The 18,143-nt window shown below is 43.7% G+C and overlaps 1 protein-coding gene across 4 annotated transcripts in view; it reads right to left on the bottom strand.

Annotated features, from left to right (window-relative positions):
* LOC140186944 (uncharacterized) overlaps window positions 1-18,143 on the bottom strand; it is a 132,940-nt gene that overhangs the window by 48,047 nt on the left and 66,750 nt on the right. For all 4 annotated transcript variants that reach the window (XR_011882977.1, XM_072241756.1, XM_072241758.1 and 1 more), the window contains 6 exons: window positions 15,363-15,435; window positions 11,596-11,670; window positions 8,819-9,793; window positions 4,588-5,686; window positions 2,610-3,084; window positions 750-852 (listed from right to left, as the gene is read on the bottom strand). Coding sequence is in view for 3 of the 4 variants with exons in the window: in XM_072241756.1 (XP_072097857.1) it covers window positions 750-852; window positions 2,610-3,084; window positions 4,588-5,686; window positions 8,819-9,793; window positions 11,596-11,670; window positions 15,363-15,435 (2,800 nt within the window). In the remaining variant the exon portion in view is untranslated. The remainder of the gene's footprint in view (window positions 1-749; window positions 853-2,609; window positions 3,085-4,587; window positions 5,687-8,818; window positions 9,794-11,595; window positions 11,671-15,362; window positions 15,436-18,143) is intronic.

Here is an 18,143-nt window from a genome sequence, read left to right as displayed (position 1 = left end):
TGCCACTGCACCCCTTTAGTGTAGGATGTTTAAATTCAAAGTAAATCTATTAGCAAATTACATAATGTCACTATATACTACGCTGAGATTCATTTTCTTACAGGCATTCAGTAGAACAAAGAAATAAAACAGATTTAATAAAAAATGACACACAAACAAACTGACAAGCAACCAATGAGCAAAAGAAGACAGCAGACAGATAATACAAAGAATGTAAGTTATAATGTCCTTGAAAGTGAGTCCACATGTTATGGAATAAGTTCAGTGTTGAGGTGAGTGAAATTATCCATGCTGCTTCAGGAATCTGATGGTCGATGAGTAATAACTGCTCCTGGTGGTGTGGGACCAAAGGCTCCTGACCCTCCTTTCAGACGGCAGGAGCGAGAAGAGAGCATGGCCTGAATGGTGGGGATCCTTTATGTGTATCCACCAGGAAAATTAATTCCGGAAACAAGAATTCTAATGGCTGAACATAACAGGCTGTCCACTTAGGCCATTCCACTCCCGGAGCCCACCATCAGAAAATTGAATGCTGTGAATGTTTTTTTTTAATTAGAGTTGTATTTACAAAGGAAAGAGATGTTACTAATTAGAACTACTAATTCCACTGCTAAAAACTTTGATTATTTGCTTTAACGTGAATTTTTAATACCCACAGTAAATTATTTAAAGAACGTGTAATCTACTGCAACTTTTTAGGCTTATGGTCAGTGTCACGAATCCGGGCAGCAACATTCACAATCCCAAACCTGATAATGGAGTAGATCCCTCGTCCAAATTGTGCTCTTGGCTCCCATTTTCTGATCTCGCATCACTCACATCATCCAAAGGTTCCTGATTGCCAGGTTCTTCCTGAAAAGAAAGCAGAGTTTAAAATATCACATAAAATAACAAGCTGCCTGATTCTGAACCTTTAATCTAAAGGCACAGGTTCAAATCCCACACAAGTGTCCGGGGAAATTGAAGCTCAGGTAAATATATAATCCTTAAGTAAACAAAAACCAAACAAATTAATTAATTAATTCGCTGTTCATGCCATCAGGATAAAGGCTTCCTAGACGCAATATGAAGTGTTGCTCCTCAAGCTGAAAGCAGCACCCAACAATGCCGGAGCCCCACAAATGGCCTCACTGTTCAACCCTGACAAGTACAACATGGGTGGCGTGGTATCATAGTGGTTAGCGTAACGCCTTACAGCGCCAGCAACCCGGCCACAACTCCCCGTCCCTGTCCGTGAGGAGGATGTGCATTCTCCCTTTGACCATGTGGGTTGTTTCCTCCGGGTGCTCCAGTTTCCTCTCACCTCCACAAGACGTACAGGTCTAGGATAGGTTTGTGAGTCGCGGGCATGCTACGCTGGCGTCGGAAGCGTGGCAACACCTGTGGGCTAACCCAGGACACCTGTCTTCAGCATTTACACAAATAACGCATTTCACCGTAAGTTTCGATTTACACGTCACAAGTAAAACTAATCTTTTGATGTTTCGGACCAAGACCCTTCATCAGGACTAGAAACGAAGGGGGCAGAAGCCAGAGCTAGTCTGTCTTTCTTTCTCTTTCTTTCATCTGTCCTCCACTGTCAATCCACACCAAACGGTAGGATGATGCGTTGCTGGATAGGTGCCACCCTGCTGGCATAGCAATGCTGTGACGATGCAGCTCCCTACACTTGAGAAGGGTATCAATATACATTGAAAGCAACAGCAATTGGTCAGTCCACTCTTCTTAATCACAGTACATCAACAGCTTGCCTGGGGAACAATCTACATTGATAACCCTGCTGCCAGAATACTGTGATTTTAATAACTTCAAAGGTCTGCACTCTGTGACTCTATCGCTCAAAGGTGTGGGTTGAAATTTAGCAACTGACGCAGTTAAATTATAATGAGAAAGGCTGAGTTACGTTGAGCTATTTTCCAGTTTTATTTTAAAAATCTAATGCATTTGGTGACTGGACTTCTGAGATATTGCTTACTGTGAGTATCACTCAGGAACACGTGATATATTTTGGAATAGTTCAAATTCTTGGACATTGCATCATTGTGATTGGGGCTGAGACTCAGCCATGATGAAATGGTGGAGCAGACTCGATGGGCCAAATGGCCTAATTCTGCTCCTATATCTTATGGTCTTATCAAACTAGCACTAAGCATGGGTTTACTCTAGATTACAGTAGACACCAATTCCCATTAAAGTTACTGCCCAAAAGACAAAAGGTTCAATGGAAGAGCCCCACACAAGACATTTTGGACATCACTGGTGCCCTATTAAAACCAGATTATACAAAATACTACTTACTGCAAAACTCCTAGAATTTCCAGTTGGAGGCCTGTCTGTGTGAGTGGATGGGTGGGTGAGAGGGAGAGAAGAAAGGGGCTTGTTTTGTTGTTGTCACTGCTGCTTGTGTTGTTCTGCTGAACATTGTGGGCATGCTGTGCCGGCACTGGAACGTGTGGCGACACTTGCGGGCTGCCCCCAGGACATCCTTGGGTTGTGTTTGCTGTTCGCGTGAATAACGGATTTCACTGAACGTTTCCACGTACACGCGATAAGTAAATGGATCTGAAGCTGAAACTGAAAACAAAGACGTAACCGGTAGTAATACTCACATCCTCGGCAAAGCTCTTCGCAGTCTCTACCAGATCTCCCCTGCAAGTCTGTGTTGTTGCTGACTCTGACACAGTTTCATTGCTGTCACCCTCTCTGCCCTCTTCCTCCGAGCAGGGACTGGCGCTGGGGAGTGCCTCCCCACAAACTGGTGTGCTGCAGTCACAGGAAGTGCTGAGGCTCGAATTCTTCTCGATCCTCTTAATTACGGACGACTCGGATACTCCTGGTGCTTGCTGTTGTACTGAAACGACAGACTCAGAGTCATTTTCATCCAGGGCGGGGTCCTGAACCACAGCTGACTCGCTGCTGTGCAGATCACCTGCTCCCTCTGCTTCTGGGCAATCAGTGCATTCCTGTACATGCCTTATGGAATTCTGCAGCATTGTACTAGACTTGGTATAAAAAAGCCCAATCCACATATGAAGGATAAGCTTCACATCTTTCATGGTCTCCTGGATGGTGGGATCCCAAAGCCTAGAATAAAAGTCATCGAAAGAAATCACTTTACAAACACAAATTCTGCACAATCAGGCTTTATTAGGGTGGGAAATCTAACAGAAGTTCTAACCAAGAATCTCGGACCTGAAACCCTGTTTCCCCTGCCACAGATGCTGCCAGACCTGCTGAATGTTTTTAAGCACTTCCTGCTTTTATTTCAGATTTTCAGCATCTGCACTTTTTAAAAATGGTTTTTAGCCCAGGACGTCTATTCCGCTATCCTTAGCTGGTCTCTGTCGTACCTCCATCAACCGGCTCTGCTTTTGCAGCCAAGTGAGTAAAAGGACACCAAACATCCTCTGCACAGTTGCCAACGGTAGGCAAGGTAGTGTAGCGGCTGGTGTAACGTTTCACGGCTTCAATTCCCATCGCTGTCCATAAGCAGCTTATACATTCTCTGTGTAATGGGGTGGGTTTTCTCCAGGTGCTCCAGTTTCCTCCCACACTCCAAAGAGGAACAGGTTAGGGGTAGTGGGCTGTGGGCATGCTAGGTTGGTGCTGGAAGCAGGGCCACGTTCGCAGGCTGCCCTCAGCACGTATTCAGGCTGCAGTCACTGATGCAAACGAAGCATTTCACTGTATGTTTTGATGTACATTTGACAAATAAAACTAATCTAATCGACGCAGCTGAGCAGTGGAAGTCCAACCAGAGCAGCCGGCTAACATTATGTCTGCATCCACTTGCAAGGAGATATAGAGGGGTAAGTTGGATATTGGCAATGGGGCATCAGAATGACTGAGCAGTCTCCTGCAGGGATATCGGACAAATGAGCCATTGGAGAGGTTCCCTGACCCATTTCACATCAGTTAGTAGATCGAGAATTACTATATCAGACAGGAAGGCTCTGAAATGAATGGGGACTGCCACTGCACTACACATGATCTTTCCAATGTCCACTTGAAAGAGCTGAAACATACTGCCTCCTGGAAAGAAATATAACTGTGGACAGGAACATGTGCCACGTCTATACGCATTCTATAAATATTTCCAATATACTAATTACACGCCGTTTCATGCACAAATCTGTAATGTAAAATGAAAACACTTTATCAGGCATCTCCAAATCTATGAAATAACATTTAGCAAGGAAATAAATAAAATAACTACTTATTTATCTAGCGAGAAGGCACAGAACAGACCCTTCTGGCCTAATGAGTTGTGCCGCCCAGGGACCCACCTATTTAACTCTACACTAATCACAGGATGTTTACAATGACCAAATAACTTACTAACCGGAACATTTCTGGACTGTGGGAAGAAACCAGAACACCCGAAGGAAACCCATGCCCTCACTGGAAAAACGTACAGACTGTCTTACAGAGGATGCCAGAACTGAACTCTGAAATCTGATGCCCCGAGCTGTAATAGGATTACGCTAACCGCTACTTTACCGTGGCGCCCCAATATTAAAAAGAGATATGCACAGAATCCAGCACCATTTTTCAGCATCCTCGTTTCCAAAGCCTTTAGCAACTTACCCATGTAGGGCCCGATTCACAGATTTCTCCAGTGGATCATTGGTGTACTTGCTGTCCCACTGGTACAGATATGGCCCGTTCCATTGAAATGTCACCTTCACAGTGTCCTTTTCCTCATGCACATAACGAGACTGCTGGAAAGCTTCATCACCCCTGCCCTGTACCGGATCTGTCAGCTTATCGTCAGGTATCTGAAGATGCTTCGCTATTGCATCATTTTCCTTCTGTGGATCTGGGGCAGGATCGTTGGTCCAACAACTGTCTTCGCGCCTGAAAGGCAAAACTCTTCCAACTAACGTCCCTTCCTCATAGCTTCTCTCCTCGTCTCTGGAGGAAGCCTCAGGGTGAGTCCAGCCCTGATGCTCAAATGTGGTGGGCTGCCCCTTCTCGCTCTCCACGGTCACTGACATAGACTGATAAACTACGTCCTCCTTCTCCGACAATACTGGGTTAGTGACCGCCAGGTACACGTTCTCCCTGTCCCTCGGTGGCCGAGAGTACGAGTGGTCGTCCAAGAAATGTGAGCCACACGGAACAGTTGAAGACCCGGGAGCCACCACCTCGTGTACCTGGGCTGGAGATTTGGGAACCTCCAATGCTTCTTGGCTGGGAAAAGCCAACGTGGCATCTGAATGGTATCTTAAACTCTCAGACACAAGTGGACTTTTGGAGTGTTCTCTACCTCCTTTCTGGTGGCCTTCTGGTCCACTCAGTTCTGTGCCAGGCAAACAAGCACTGCTCTTTGCACGTACATCAACAGAACAATTTGATCGCCTGTTATTCCTAACGGAACCTGTCTTTTTGGACACATCCTTGCCACATACCATATGCAATGACACAGATCGTTTCTGTTTATATTTTGGTAGTGCTGCGATGGCTGAGCTAATTGCAAGGTCGGCAAGAATATTCAGTGCGTCTGTTTCCAAAACATTGTTTTCAGTATCCTTCTGTGAGTAGTCACCATTTCCCTCATCTGAACACTTCTTTGTCTGTGTTTCGTTTGGGCTTATGACCAGGCACAGAGGATACAGGGAGGCTGATGCATTATCAGCAGACTTGCCTTCTACAGAGTTCCAGGAAATCTGCTCTGTATTCACCCCTGTAACACAAAGTAACATGGTTTAAGAAAGTCATTCACAATTGCATGCCACCTAATTATACCGACAGAATTCTTGAAGCAGAAGAGAGGAAAGGAGCATCGGTTCCATTGCTTGGCTGTCCAAGCAACTAAAATACCCTTCCAGCAGGCCCCTAAACCAGCATGGATAACTTCCCTTGTCTTAACTGAACTGATTCCAAAATACCACAAGATATAGGATCACAACAAGGCCACTTGACCCATCAAGTCTGCACCACCATTCTATCATTGCTGACTTATCATCCCCCCCCCACCCCTTTCTTGTGTCTTCTGCCTGTAACCTTTAATACTCTTACTAATCAAGATGCTACAACCTGTGTACTCACTTTCGAGGGCTCTACAACTCATCTTCTCAGTATTATTATTATTTTTATTTACATTGATTGTCTTCCTTTGCACATTGGTTGTATGTCAATCTGTGTGTAGTTTCTCATTGATTCTATTGCTTTTTTTTGTTCTACTATGAACGCCTGCAAGTAAATGAATGTCAGGGTAGTATATGGTGACGTAAACTGCATGTAGTTTGATAATAACTTCGAAAATCTTTTTTGCAGTAGGGGTGGCATAGTAGCGTAGAGGTTAGAGTAATGCTTTCCAGCATCAGTGATTGGCACTCAATTTCTACCACTGTGCGTAAGGACTTTGTACATTTTCCCCGGGAACCTTCTGGCTTTGCTCCAGGTGCTCTACTTCCCTCCCACATTTCAAAGGTGTAGGGTTTCAGGTTAGTGAGTTGTGGCCATGCTATATTAGCCACCAGAAGCATAGCGACACTTGTCGACTACCTCTGGCACATCTTTGCACTGTCATGGTCGTTGACGCAAATAACATACTTCACTGTATGTTTCAATGTACTTGTGACAAAGAAAGCTAATCTTTAACAACATGGCATAGTTTTAAGCTTAAGGAACCCAAGGGACAAGATTTTTTAAAATTTTAAACAGAGAGTGATTGATAGCTGGAATATGCTAACAAAAGTGCTGGTAGAATCGGATACAATTAAAGTTCAAAGTAAATTTGTTATCCAAGTACGTACATACCTGAGATTCACTTTCTTGCCGGCACTCACAGCGGAACAAGGAAATATAGAATCAATGAAAAACTACAAAGTCTGACCAGCAACCAATGTGCAAAAGAAGACAAGCTGTACAAATACAAATAATTAATAAATAAACAAACAGATTGGGTGAATGAATGGGTAAACACTGAGAACGTGAGTCCTCATGTTGGGGAATCAGTTGTGGTGAGTGAAGTTGTCCAAGTTGGTTCAGGAGCTTGGTGGTTGAAGGGTAATAACTATTCTTGAACCTGGCAGTGTGGAACTTAATGCTCTCATAACTCATTTTACTACATTTAAGAGGCAGTTAGACAGCAAACACAAACAGGCAAGGCATAGAAGGATATGGATTTAATGCAGGGAAATGTGTTTAGACGGACATAGTCGTCACGAATGTGGTGAATCGAAGGGCCCAGTTCTGTGCTGTTTGACGTGACAACATGGATATGTTTCACCATGTTCCCCTCCCATTTCCAAACAGCACATTCCAAAGTTTCCCCATCACCTTCAAACAATTACCCTACCCTACATCCTTCAAAGGTTCAGCCAAAGAGACCAAGAAGCTATCAGATCAGATCAGATTTTTCATATCATTAACAGACACCTGGCCGTTTTATCATCCGGCAACTTTCGGAACAGCAGCAGCCGATATGCATTCAGCAAGCTTACTCAAACCAAAAAGTGACAGTGAGGAGACAATCTGTATTATCTGTATTTATTATGGGATAGACATTGGCCAGGACACTCAAGGAATCACTGTAGCCCTTTGCAATGTCAGAGGAGTTTTAATACTGTTGGATTGGGCTGTAGAATTGTTATATTTTCTTGTATTTTTCTTTCTTTGCTATCCTATACTTGCTTCTATTTTTTCAAATCACTTATATATATGAAATTGTTCAGTGGATTTTCCAGTAATTGCAGAGCAGCTGCCTCTGTATTTTACTGGAAGCTCCTTGGTTTCAGTGGCATTACTTGAATCTGGCTACTTCATTAGTCAACTGCTATCTCCAGTCTGATATGAGAAGACCACAATTACTTTTTAGTCTGCCCTTTCCTTTGTTTCTTGACATTTCTTCTTCTTCTTTGCACTTGTAAAACTTTTAATAAAATAGCCACAAGCAACAGGTTCTATGCCTCATTCCTGACTTCCGAAGAAACTTCAGATCACAAAAGCATTAGGATCCAACAATACCCAGCTGACAGGACTCAACACCATGATCCTTTGCACTAAATTGATTTTTTTTTTGTTCAACTTGCGTTCTTTCTTGTAAAAATTGTGTATAATTTATCTTTAATTATATTTTGCTTGTGACTGCTACTTATATGATGCCCAGTACCGATGATGCCACTCACTGCAAGTTTTGCATTGCACCTGTGCACACATGTATTCATGTGGATGACAATAAAGTTGACTTTGACTATTTAACACCTCAGTTGAAGGAGAGCACTAAAAAGTTAGACTGGATATTTTGTACTTAAAACACAAGAGTTGAATTTAAACTCACAGTTTAAGGGCAACTGCTGAGCCACGTTTGGAGGGAGGGGTGTGTGTGTGTGTGTGTGTGTGTGTGTGTGGTGTGTGTGTGGTGTGTGTGTGTTTTGTGTGTGTGTGGTGTGTGTGTGTTTTGTGTGTGTGTGGTGTGTGTGTGTGTGTGTGTGTGTTTGTGTGTGTGTGTTTGTGTGTGTGTGTTTTGTGTGTGTGTGTGTGTGTGTGTGTGTGTGTGTGTGTGTGTACATATAGAAACATCTGTACTCCTGTGGCTACCCTAAAGACTGTTCCAAGTTAAATGTTAATACAAGGGTCATCTTTCTAAAACAGTAACCAGAATGTAATGTCATGCCAAAGGTCTACCGGTATCACTGTCAAGCCTACATCTACCAGCAGTAACGTCGTGCCAACAGCTACTGGCAATAATGTTATGCCAAGATCTACCAGGAGTAACATCTATCTGCCAGCAGTAAGGTCATGCCAAGATACACCAGTACCACTTTTGGCAGTGGTGGGGAGCAAAGCAACAGTCCAAAAACCTCCTTACCTGTTTCACTATGCTGCTGGCTCAGCTTTTCCTCCCAGCAGTCACCGGCAGCTTTCTTTGCCTTTGCACTTCGGTCAGAACCCGTCTTACAAAGCACCTTGGTAGCTTTCATTCTCTTTGCCTTCACTTCGGGAGAGGCAGGCTGTTCTGGGGACTTAGCTTTCGCTACCTCCGCAAGAGCTCTTTTGTTACCACAAGCAGACCGTGACCTGGTCAACTGGCAGACACTGAAAGGTGCAGTCTGGTTGCCGCCACTGTCCAAAGCTGACTTGTCCACTTTGGCGGCCAGTCTGCTCGACACTCTAATGGACACGCAATCACTTTTAATTTTCATTGTACTGGTACTTCTGTTGAAAGTCTTACCAGCTCTTCTGACACTTGAACATAGCCCTTTAGTGGGTGGCTTTGTTTGCTTCTGTGCAATTGCCCTCATCTTCAACCCAGAATGAGGAAACGTACTCTCCACGAGGGAGCTCGTGGGATTTTGTTCTTCCACCTTTGTGTTCTCCAAGGGGATTGCAGCCTTGTTGGGCGCAGGCACTGATGCATGAGTGGGGCTCACAACCTTGGCGCCGGACTTCTGACATAGCTTGAGGCATTTTGCCTGAAGTTCCAAAACTGCTGACACAGACAGTATGTAGCTTGCAGGGTCACTAAGGTAGGGAGAAAGTTGGGAGACGGCTGATTCCTGGCAGTTTCCGGGAATAGGTGGCTCCCCATCACACATTGTGGCATTGGCAACAGGTGAAAGGCTACACTCTGCCTTCCTGCCCATCTGGCAGGAATTTGGAGGCACGTCTGGCGTCATTATAAAGTACTTGTTGAGGTGGTCTTCAACCAATTTGTTACGTGGAGCCTTCTGAATGCCAGCAGATCTCAGACCTTCTGCCACAGCATAATTTACAGCAGGAAGAAGTGGAGATATCTTGGCTGAGAAAGATGAGCTCTGTCTTGGTTGGCTTACCTGACCTGCATCTGTTTGGCAAAAAAAAAACAGTATAATTGTAAGTACAAAAAATATATTGCTAGTTTTCCAATATTTCATTCAATCCATTCCTTTACAATACGCTGCCTATAAGAGATGTTTGATCCAGTCTGATCTCAAAGGCTATGGATAGTTGGGTCCAGTTCTTCTCTTGTAGAAATGCAGCCTGGGGATACTAGGCACGGAGGAGGATGAGAACAGAGCACCCTACAGCTAATGATGCAAAACACATTCCACATTCCAGCTCATAGGGATAGCTCTGGGAACAGAGAGGGGAGTTACTGGCCATATTAGGTTTAGTAATCAGTAGGGTGTTCCCTGGGTGCTCAGGGTTACCCTCACAGCTCAAAGACATAAAGACATACCGGTAGGTTAGCTGGTCATTGTAAGCTGGCCCGTGATTGAGCTGGGGCTAAATTGGGGTTGCTAAGCAGCAAGGCTCAAAGGGCCAGAAGGGCCTATGCCACGCTGGATCTCAATAAATAAATACAATGAAGACAGAATTTGAAGGCACTGCTGACACTATCCACACAGCTCATTGCAGATATAACAGTCACCTCTCAAGTCATTCTCTAGCATTGGACTTGCCAAAGGAGGAGAAGCTCCTTCAGTAAGCAGCTCCTAGTCCTGAACAATATCCAATAATTGGGAACTAGGGGCAAGAATAATAGCAAGGTAGAGCACCAGTTTTCTCAGTGGGGATCATGCTGTCAGTGCTCATCTCCCAAACCAAAAGGAAGTCCACAAGACATAGAAGCAGAATTAGGCCACTCCGTCCATCTGTTCCATCGTGGCTGATTTATTATTTTTCTCAACCCCATTCTCCTGCCTTCTCCCTGGAACGTTTGATGACCTCACTAACCAAGAACATATCAACCTCAGCTTTAAATATACCTTATGACTTGGCCTCCATGGCAATAAATTCCAGATTCACCACACTCTCTCTAAAAATACATGTGAGAGTAAGAGTTTGGCACAGACTAGAAGGGCCAAGATGGCTTGTTTCTGTGCTGTAATTGTTATATGGTTAACTGTCTCCTCAATGCTGTACTGAAAGGATGTATACTGAGGCTGTGCCCTTTGGTCCTAGACTCCCCCACTATCGTAAACATCCTCTCCACATCCATTCTATCTGGGCCTTTCAGTGTTGGATAGGTTTCAATGAGATTTCCCCTCATTCTTCTAAACTCCAGTGAGTACAGCCAGCGCCATCAAACGCTTCTCATACATTAACCCTGTCATTCCTGGGATCATTCTGACGAATCTCCTCTGGGGCAAGCTGTAGTCAATGGATGGTACCCACTAAACTGGATCACACCTGCAATCAATGCATCTGGAGTGTAAGGGCGGGGGGAAAAGCCCCTTCTGTGAGTTCCATTTTACTATATGGTATTCTTTAAAGAGATTAAAGATTCGATTTATTTATCATGTACATTGAAACATACAGTGAAATGTGTCATTTGCATCAAGAAAGTTCTGAACGCAAACCGCAAATACGCCATGCTTCCAGGACTAACATAGCATGCTGTAAAGCATTCCGCTGCCTCTTACGTTGCTGTGGCACCCTCTAATTTAACGGATGTTTGCTTTCCTTCATTCCCCTCATTAGGAATGTGTTAAATGTAGAAACAAGGACTGTCATTTGGTGGCAAGTTATCAGTTAGTACATGAAAATACATAAAAAGGTAAAGTTTTTAGACCACTTTTAAAATCTGTTCAATATTCTTGTATGGCTTTTAAGAGAAGGAACTATGTTTATATTGTAATTTAATCAAGAATAAAGAGATAGTACCTTTAAGGTGAGAGATTCTGGGTGATTTAAAAATGAACACAGCCTGTGCGGTACACTGGGTGGTCTTGCTGCTCTCTGTATAAAATAAAATAGACATAATTATGAACGGTTTCAAAGTTCAAAGTGAATTTATTATCGAAGTTCAGATATGTCACCATATACCTGCTTGAGATTCACTTTCTCACAGGCATTCACACTAAATACAAAGAACCACAACAGAATCAATGAAGGACTGCACAAGAAAGATGGACAAACAACGTGCAAAAGACAACAAATTGTGCAAGCGCAAGAAAAAGAAAATAATAATAATATATAAATAATAAGTATTGAGAACACAGGTTACAGAGTGCTGAAACTGAGTCCATAGGTTGTGGAATCAGTTCAGTGTCGAGGTGAATGAAGTTCAACAGTCTGATGGTTGAGGGGTAATTACTGTTCCTGAGCCCAGTGGTGTGGGTCCCAAGGCTCCTATACCCTCTTCCTGATGGCAGCAGTGAGAAGAGAGCATGCAAACACGAGGAAATCTGCAGATGCTGGAATTTCAAGCAACACACATAAAAGTTGCTGGTGAACGCAGCAGGCCAGGCAGCAACTATAGGAAGAGGTACAGTCGACGTTTTGGGCCGAGACCCTTCATCAGGACTAACTGAAAGAAGAGCTAGTAAGAGATTTGAAAGTGGGAGGGGGAGGGGGGGGATCCCACCACTAAGCACATCTTTCCCTCCCCTCCCCGCTTTCCGCAGGGATCGCTCCCTACGCGACTCCCTTGTCCTTTCGTTCCCCCCCCCCCCCAATCCCTCCCCACCGATCTCTCACCCGGCACTTATCCTTGTAAGCGGAACAAGTGCTACACATGCCCTTACACTTCCTCCCTCACCACCATTCAGGGCCCCAGACAGTCCTTCCAGGTGAAGTGACACCTGTGAGTCAGCTGGGGTGACATACTGCGTCCGGTGCTCCCAGTGCGGCCTTCTATATTTTGGCAAGACCTGACGCAGACTGGGAGACCGTTTCGCTGAACACCTACGCTCTGTCCACCAGAGAAAGCAGGATCTCCCAGTGGTCACACATTTTAATCCCACATACCATTCCCATTCTGATATGTCTATCCACGGCCTCCTCATACTGTCAAGATGAAGCCACACTCAGGATGGAGGAACAACACCTTATATTCCGTCTCGAAGCCTCCAACCTGATGGCATGAACATCGACTTCTCTAACTTCAGCTAGGCCCCACCTCCCCCTCGTACCCCATCCATTATTGCCCATCCTCTGGGCTTCCTCCCTCCCCCTTTCTTTCTCCTTAGGCCTCCCGTCCCATGTTCCTCTCATATCCCTTTTGCCAACAACTGTCCAGCTCTTGGCTCCATCCTCCCCCTCCTGTCTTCTCCTGTCATTTTGGATCTCCCCCTCTTCCTATAGAAGAGAGCATGACCTGGATGCTGTGGGTTCTTGATGGATGCTTCTTTCCTGCGACAGCACTCTTTGTAGATGTGTTCCGTGGTGGGGAGAGCCTTATCTATAAAGCCCTCCCCACCATCTTTGGTGCAATAGCTCCAATACAGGTCGGCCACCTCAGATCCGGCAATCAGTAATCTGGTTCCACCGTTGGTTCAGACATAATTTTCGCCAGCCTAATTTCAGATTTCATGTGTCGCCATTAGCAGAATCACCGTTGGCACAGTCTTTGAAAGAAGTCGGTCCTGTGTTATTCTGCATGTATTTTTACAACCTGTGTCCACCTAGCCCCAGTCACAACTTCATTGAAGAAAGGAAATGCTTCTTGTGGTATAAAGCGCAAACACCATTTGTTACCTATACAACACAAGGTTGAAGTTCTAAACAAAAACGACAGTGGTGCGCGAAAAGCATATGCAATTTGTATAACATTGGCTCTTCCACAGTTTATGATATAAAGGAACAAAAAAAAATTGATCCAGTTCTTTGCTGACAGCGAATCCAAAAACAAGATGTGCATCAGGAAAATAACGAAAGATGGAAGATGTTCACAACTAGATAAAGTTCTCATAAAGTGGTTTAAACTCCGCGTCAGCAAAGGTGTAGAACTGTCAGGAGAGATGGTGAAGGAACAAGTGAAATTATTTCCTGAAGAATTAGAACTGGGTTATGAGTGTGATTACAGTTGGGGGGGGGGGTGGTGGCTTCAGCATTTCAAGGCATACAATTTCATGCAGCGTGGGGTGAAATACAGTCAGCAGACAAGGAAACAACTGCTGAGTTTGTTGATGAGTTCACCGTTAAATTTAAGTCCTGTGAAGGCCTACAATTATAGATGAAACCACCTGATATTGGCGTTGTACTCCAAGATGAACAATGACTACAGAGGAAGCAAAATCACCAACAGGTTATAAAGCATCAAAAGATTATGTCACTGTGTCGGGTTTCCCCAACACTTCTTTTTTCTTTATTATCCAGCTTGTACCGTTGTCATGTTATGGATGATCTGTGAACGAGCCATCCAGGTACAAAAAGACATCTACCTATGTTTCATTGACTATACAAAAGTTTTTGACACTGTCAGACAGCAAGATCTTCCGGAAATGCTTCAAGATCTTGACATAGATGGGAAAGATATACATTTCTTAAGAAACTTATACTGGGACCAGACAGCATCCATCAGAATAGAAGGAGAAGTGAGTGAGTATGTGAATATCATGAGAGGAGTCAGGCAAGGTTGTGTCTTTTCGCCTGACTTATTCAACCTGTATAGTGAAAATATCTTGAGAAGTATCAAAGACATCAAAGGATTCACAATTGGAGGCCATAATATAAATAACATCAGATATGCTGATGGCATCGTACTAATAGCTGACTCAGAAACAAAACTTCAAGAACTACTCACTATAGTGGCAGCAGAAAGTAATCACAGAGGCCTCTCAATCAACATCAAGAAGACAGAAAGCATTGTCATCTCCAGAAAGACAAACATCCCACAATGTGTGATCAAGATCGGAAATACAAACATCAAACAAGTCAACAAATTCAAATATCTTGGCAGCCTAATAACGAGTAATGGCAGGTGCGACACAGATATCAAATACAGAATAGCAATGCCAAAAGAAGCTTCCCAAAAAATGAAGACTATATTAACAGACAGAAAGATGAGCACGTACACTAAACACAGAATACTGCAGTACTACATTTATTCTATCCTGACTTATGGAAGTGAATGCTAGACCATTTCTTCAGCAATGGAGAAGAGACTAGAAACAACTGAATTATGGTTCTACAGGAGAATGTTAAAAATATCATGGGCCACATACATCAAATGATGAAGTTCTCAGAAGAGCCCAAGCAGTTCGATCACTCATGCCAACAATAAGAGAAAGACAACTCAGATTCCTAGGACACATCATGTGGAAAGATGAACTGGAAAAACTCATACTCTCTGGAAAGATTGAGGGGAGTAAACCTAGAGGAAGACCTCAGCTTATGTACATCAAAAACATAGCCAGGTGGCTACACATCGAGGAAATGGAAGTCATCCAAACAAAGGATAGATCTATATGGAAAACCATGGTCACCAAAGTCCACATCGGATATGGTACCTGGACAGACAGGCAGACTATTTCTACAGGGTGCTTTAAAGGTAGGGTGGGGTGACCACCAAGTGGGTTGGAGGTATTTGTTTATCTAATCACCTGTGATTTGGCAAAAGCACTACTCCAGCACTGCACAGGTCCCAATCTTTCCGGATTTGATTCCGGTCAACCTGTATTTACTGTAACCTTTCTACTCACGCTTACCTCTAGTAGAGTTGGCAACAAATCTGCTGAACAATATGAGAAGCCCCTGATCCTGTAGGCATTTCACAATTGCCTGGGAAGAAAAAAGACCATGGATGGAATTCTATTAGAAATACAAATAGGCTGACAACGAAAAGAGCATCAAGTATTTTAAAGGGGTAATGATGTGTGTTTGGATGGAATATTAATCATATAAAGCATCTACTGGACTTCAGGGAGGAACAAAGGGATACTGTAATTTCCATTTACTTATGTCTGTTCTGTCTTCAAGAAGATTACAGCCATGAGGTGCCACGGTGGTGTAGCGGTCAGCACAACGCCGTCACAGCTTGGAGCATTTCGGAGCTTGGGGTTCAATTCCAGCGCCATCTGCAAGGAGTTTGTATGTTCCCCCCGTGACCGTGTGAATTTCGTCCAGGTGCTCCGGTTTCCTCCCACAGTCCAAAGACTTATCCATTAGTAGGTCGTAAATTGTCCTGTGATTAGGCCAGGGTCATGTGCGTTGTTGGGCGGTGCGGCTCATTGGGCGGGAAGAGCCTGTTCCACGTTGTATCTCTAAATAAATAAAAAATGCAGCCAATCTCCTATATCCCATCTACTTCCTGTCTAATCCGATAGCCCATTATTCCCTTTACATGACCAAAAATTTACTTGTATGTACTTGGCAAATCCAAAACTTTCTGGAATAGAGAATTTCAAAGATCTACAACCCTCTGAAAAACATCATCTCAGTTAATGAAGAGGAAACCCCCAATATGTGTCTATGAACTCTAGTTCTAGATATCTCAGCCCTAAAGCCCTTCGTAATTTATTTTTACTTAGTCTCACAATGAACTATTTGGGAGTGGCCATGTATCATGACATGGCAACTTTACTTATTCATCTGAGTAAAGTGATTTCTTAGTATCATTTTAAACACAGAAAGTGTTTTATGCTCTTATGCTGGTCCTGTTCCATTGCAATCCCATCTCACAGTAAGACAACGGGACGAGTGTGAAAGTTGGATCCATCCTGCACCATTAGAATTAGATGTGATCATTAGTAACACACACAAAATGATGGAGGAACTCGGCAGGTTAGGCAGCATCTCTGCAGGGGAATAAACAGTTGATGTTTATTAGGCTGGAACACATAGTTATAAAATCATAGCATGCTAACGTTAGGAACACTAAAGCAAAGAAACAGGCCCTTCGGTCCACCTAATCCATGCTGAACCATTAATCTGCCTAGTTCCATTGACCTGCATTGGACCAAAGTCCTCCAGACCCCCTCCATCCATGTACCTATCCCAGTTTCTCTAAAATGTTGAAATCGACTCCGCATCCACTCCTTGTGCTGGCAGCTCATTTCACACTCTCACCACCCTGTGAGAGAAGTTCCCCCTCATGTTCCCTTAAATATTTCCCCTTTCACCCTTAAACCATAACCTCTGGTTGTAGTCTCACCCAACCTCAGCAGAAAAAGCCCGCTTGCAGTTGCCTGATCTATACCCCTCATAATTTTGAATATATCTATCAAATCTCCCCTCATTCTTCGTGCGTTCTAGGGAATAAAGTTCTAACCTAATTCAATCTTTCCTTACAACTTGAGTCTTCCAGTCCCAGCAATATCCTTGTAAGTTTTCTCTGTACTCTTTCAATCGTACCTTACATCATTCCTGTAGATAGGTGATCAAAACTGTACACAATATTCCAAATTTGGTCTCACCTACATCTTATACAACTTCAACATAACATCCAACCCCTGTATTCAGTATTTTGATCTATGGAGACTAATGTGCCAAAAGCTTTCTTTACAACCCCATCTACCTGTAATGCCACTTTCAATGAATTGTGCGTCTGTATTCCCAGATCCTTGTGTTGTAATGCACTCCTTAGTGTCCTACCACTCGCTGTGTAAAACCTAAGCTGGTTGGTCTGCCCAAAGTGCAACACCTCACACAAGTCTGCATTAAATTCCAACCGCCATTTTTCAGCCTATTATTCCCCACTGGTCCAGATCCCGCTGCAAGCTCTGATAGTCTTCTTTGCTGTCCATTACACCCCCAAATCTTGGTGTCATCCACAAATCTGCTGATAGTGTTAACCACATCGTCATCTAGATCATTGATACAGATGACAAAACAACAATGGACCCAGCACCAATCCCTGCGGCACACCACGAGTCATAGGCCTCAGTCAGAGCGGCAACCATCTCTGGCTTTTCGCACAAAGCCAATGTCTAATTCAATTTACCACCTCAACTTGAATGCCAAGCAACTAAATTTTCTCGACCAACCTCCCACCCAAAACCTTGTCAAATATCTTGCTAAACTCCATGCAGACAACATCCACTGCCTTGCCTTCATCAACATTCCTGATAAGATCCTCGAAAAACTCCAGAAGGTTGGTTAGATACAACCAACCAAGCACAAAGCTATGTGTTCTTAAAATTTCACTTTTGAAGGCCTCCCACTTACCAAGTACTTCTCTAGAACACAACCTGTCCCAATCCACACTTCCCAAATCCTTTCTGATACCATCAAAATTGGCCTTTCTCCAATTTAGAATCTCAACCCTAGGACTGGACCTACCCTTTTCCATAATTACCTAGAAACTAATGACAGTATGATCACTAGATGCAAAGTGTTCCCCTACACAAACATCTGTCACCTGCCCTATGTCATTCCCTAAACAGAGATTAGTATCACACTCTCTCTAGTTGGGACTTCCATTACTGATGAAGGAAACTTTCCTGATCACATATGACAAACTCTTCCTCATCTAGCCCTTTTACAGTATG

This window comes from Mobula birostris, chromosome 23 (genome assembly GCF_030028105.1).
Source record: "Mobula birostris isolate sMobBir1 chromosome 23, sMobBir1.hap1, whole genome shotgun sequence".
Taxonomy (NCBI): Eukaryota; Metazoa; Chordata; class Chondrichthyes; order Myliobatiformes; family Myliobatidae; genus Mobula; species Mobula birostris.
Note: the sequence above shows the minus strand (reverse complement) of the source record. Positions and strands in the feature narration are given on the sequence as shown.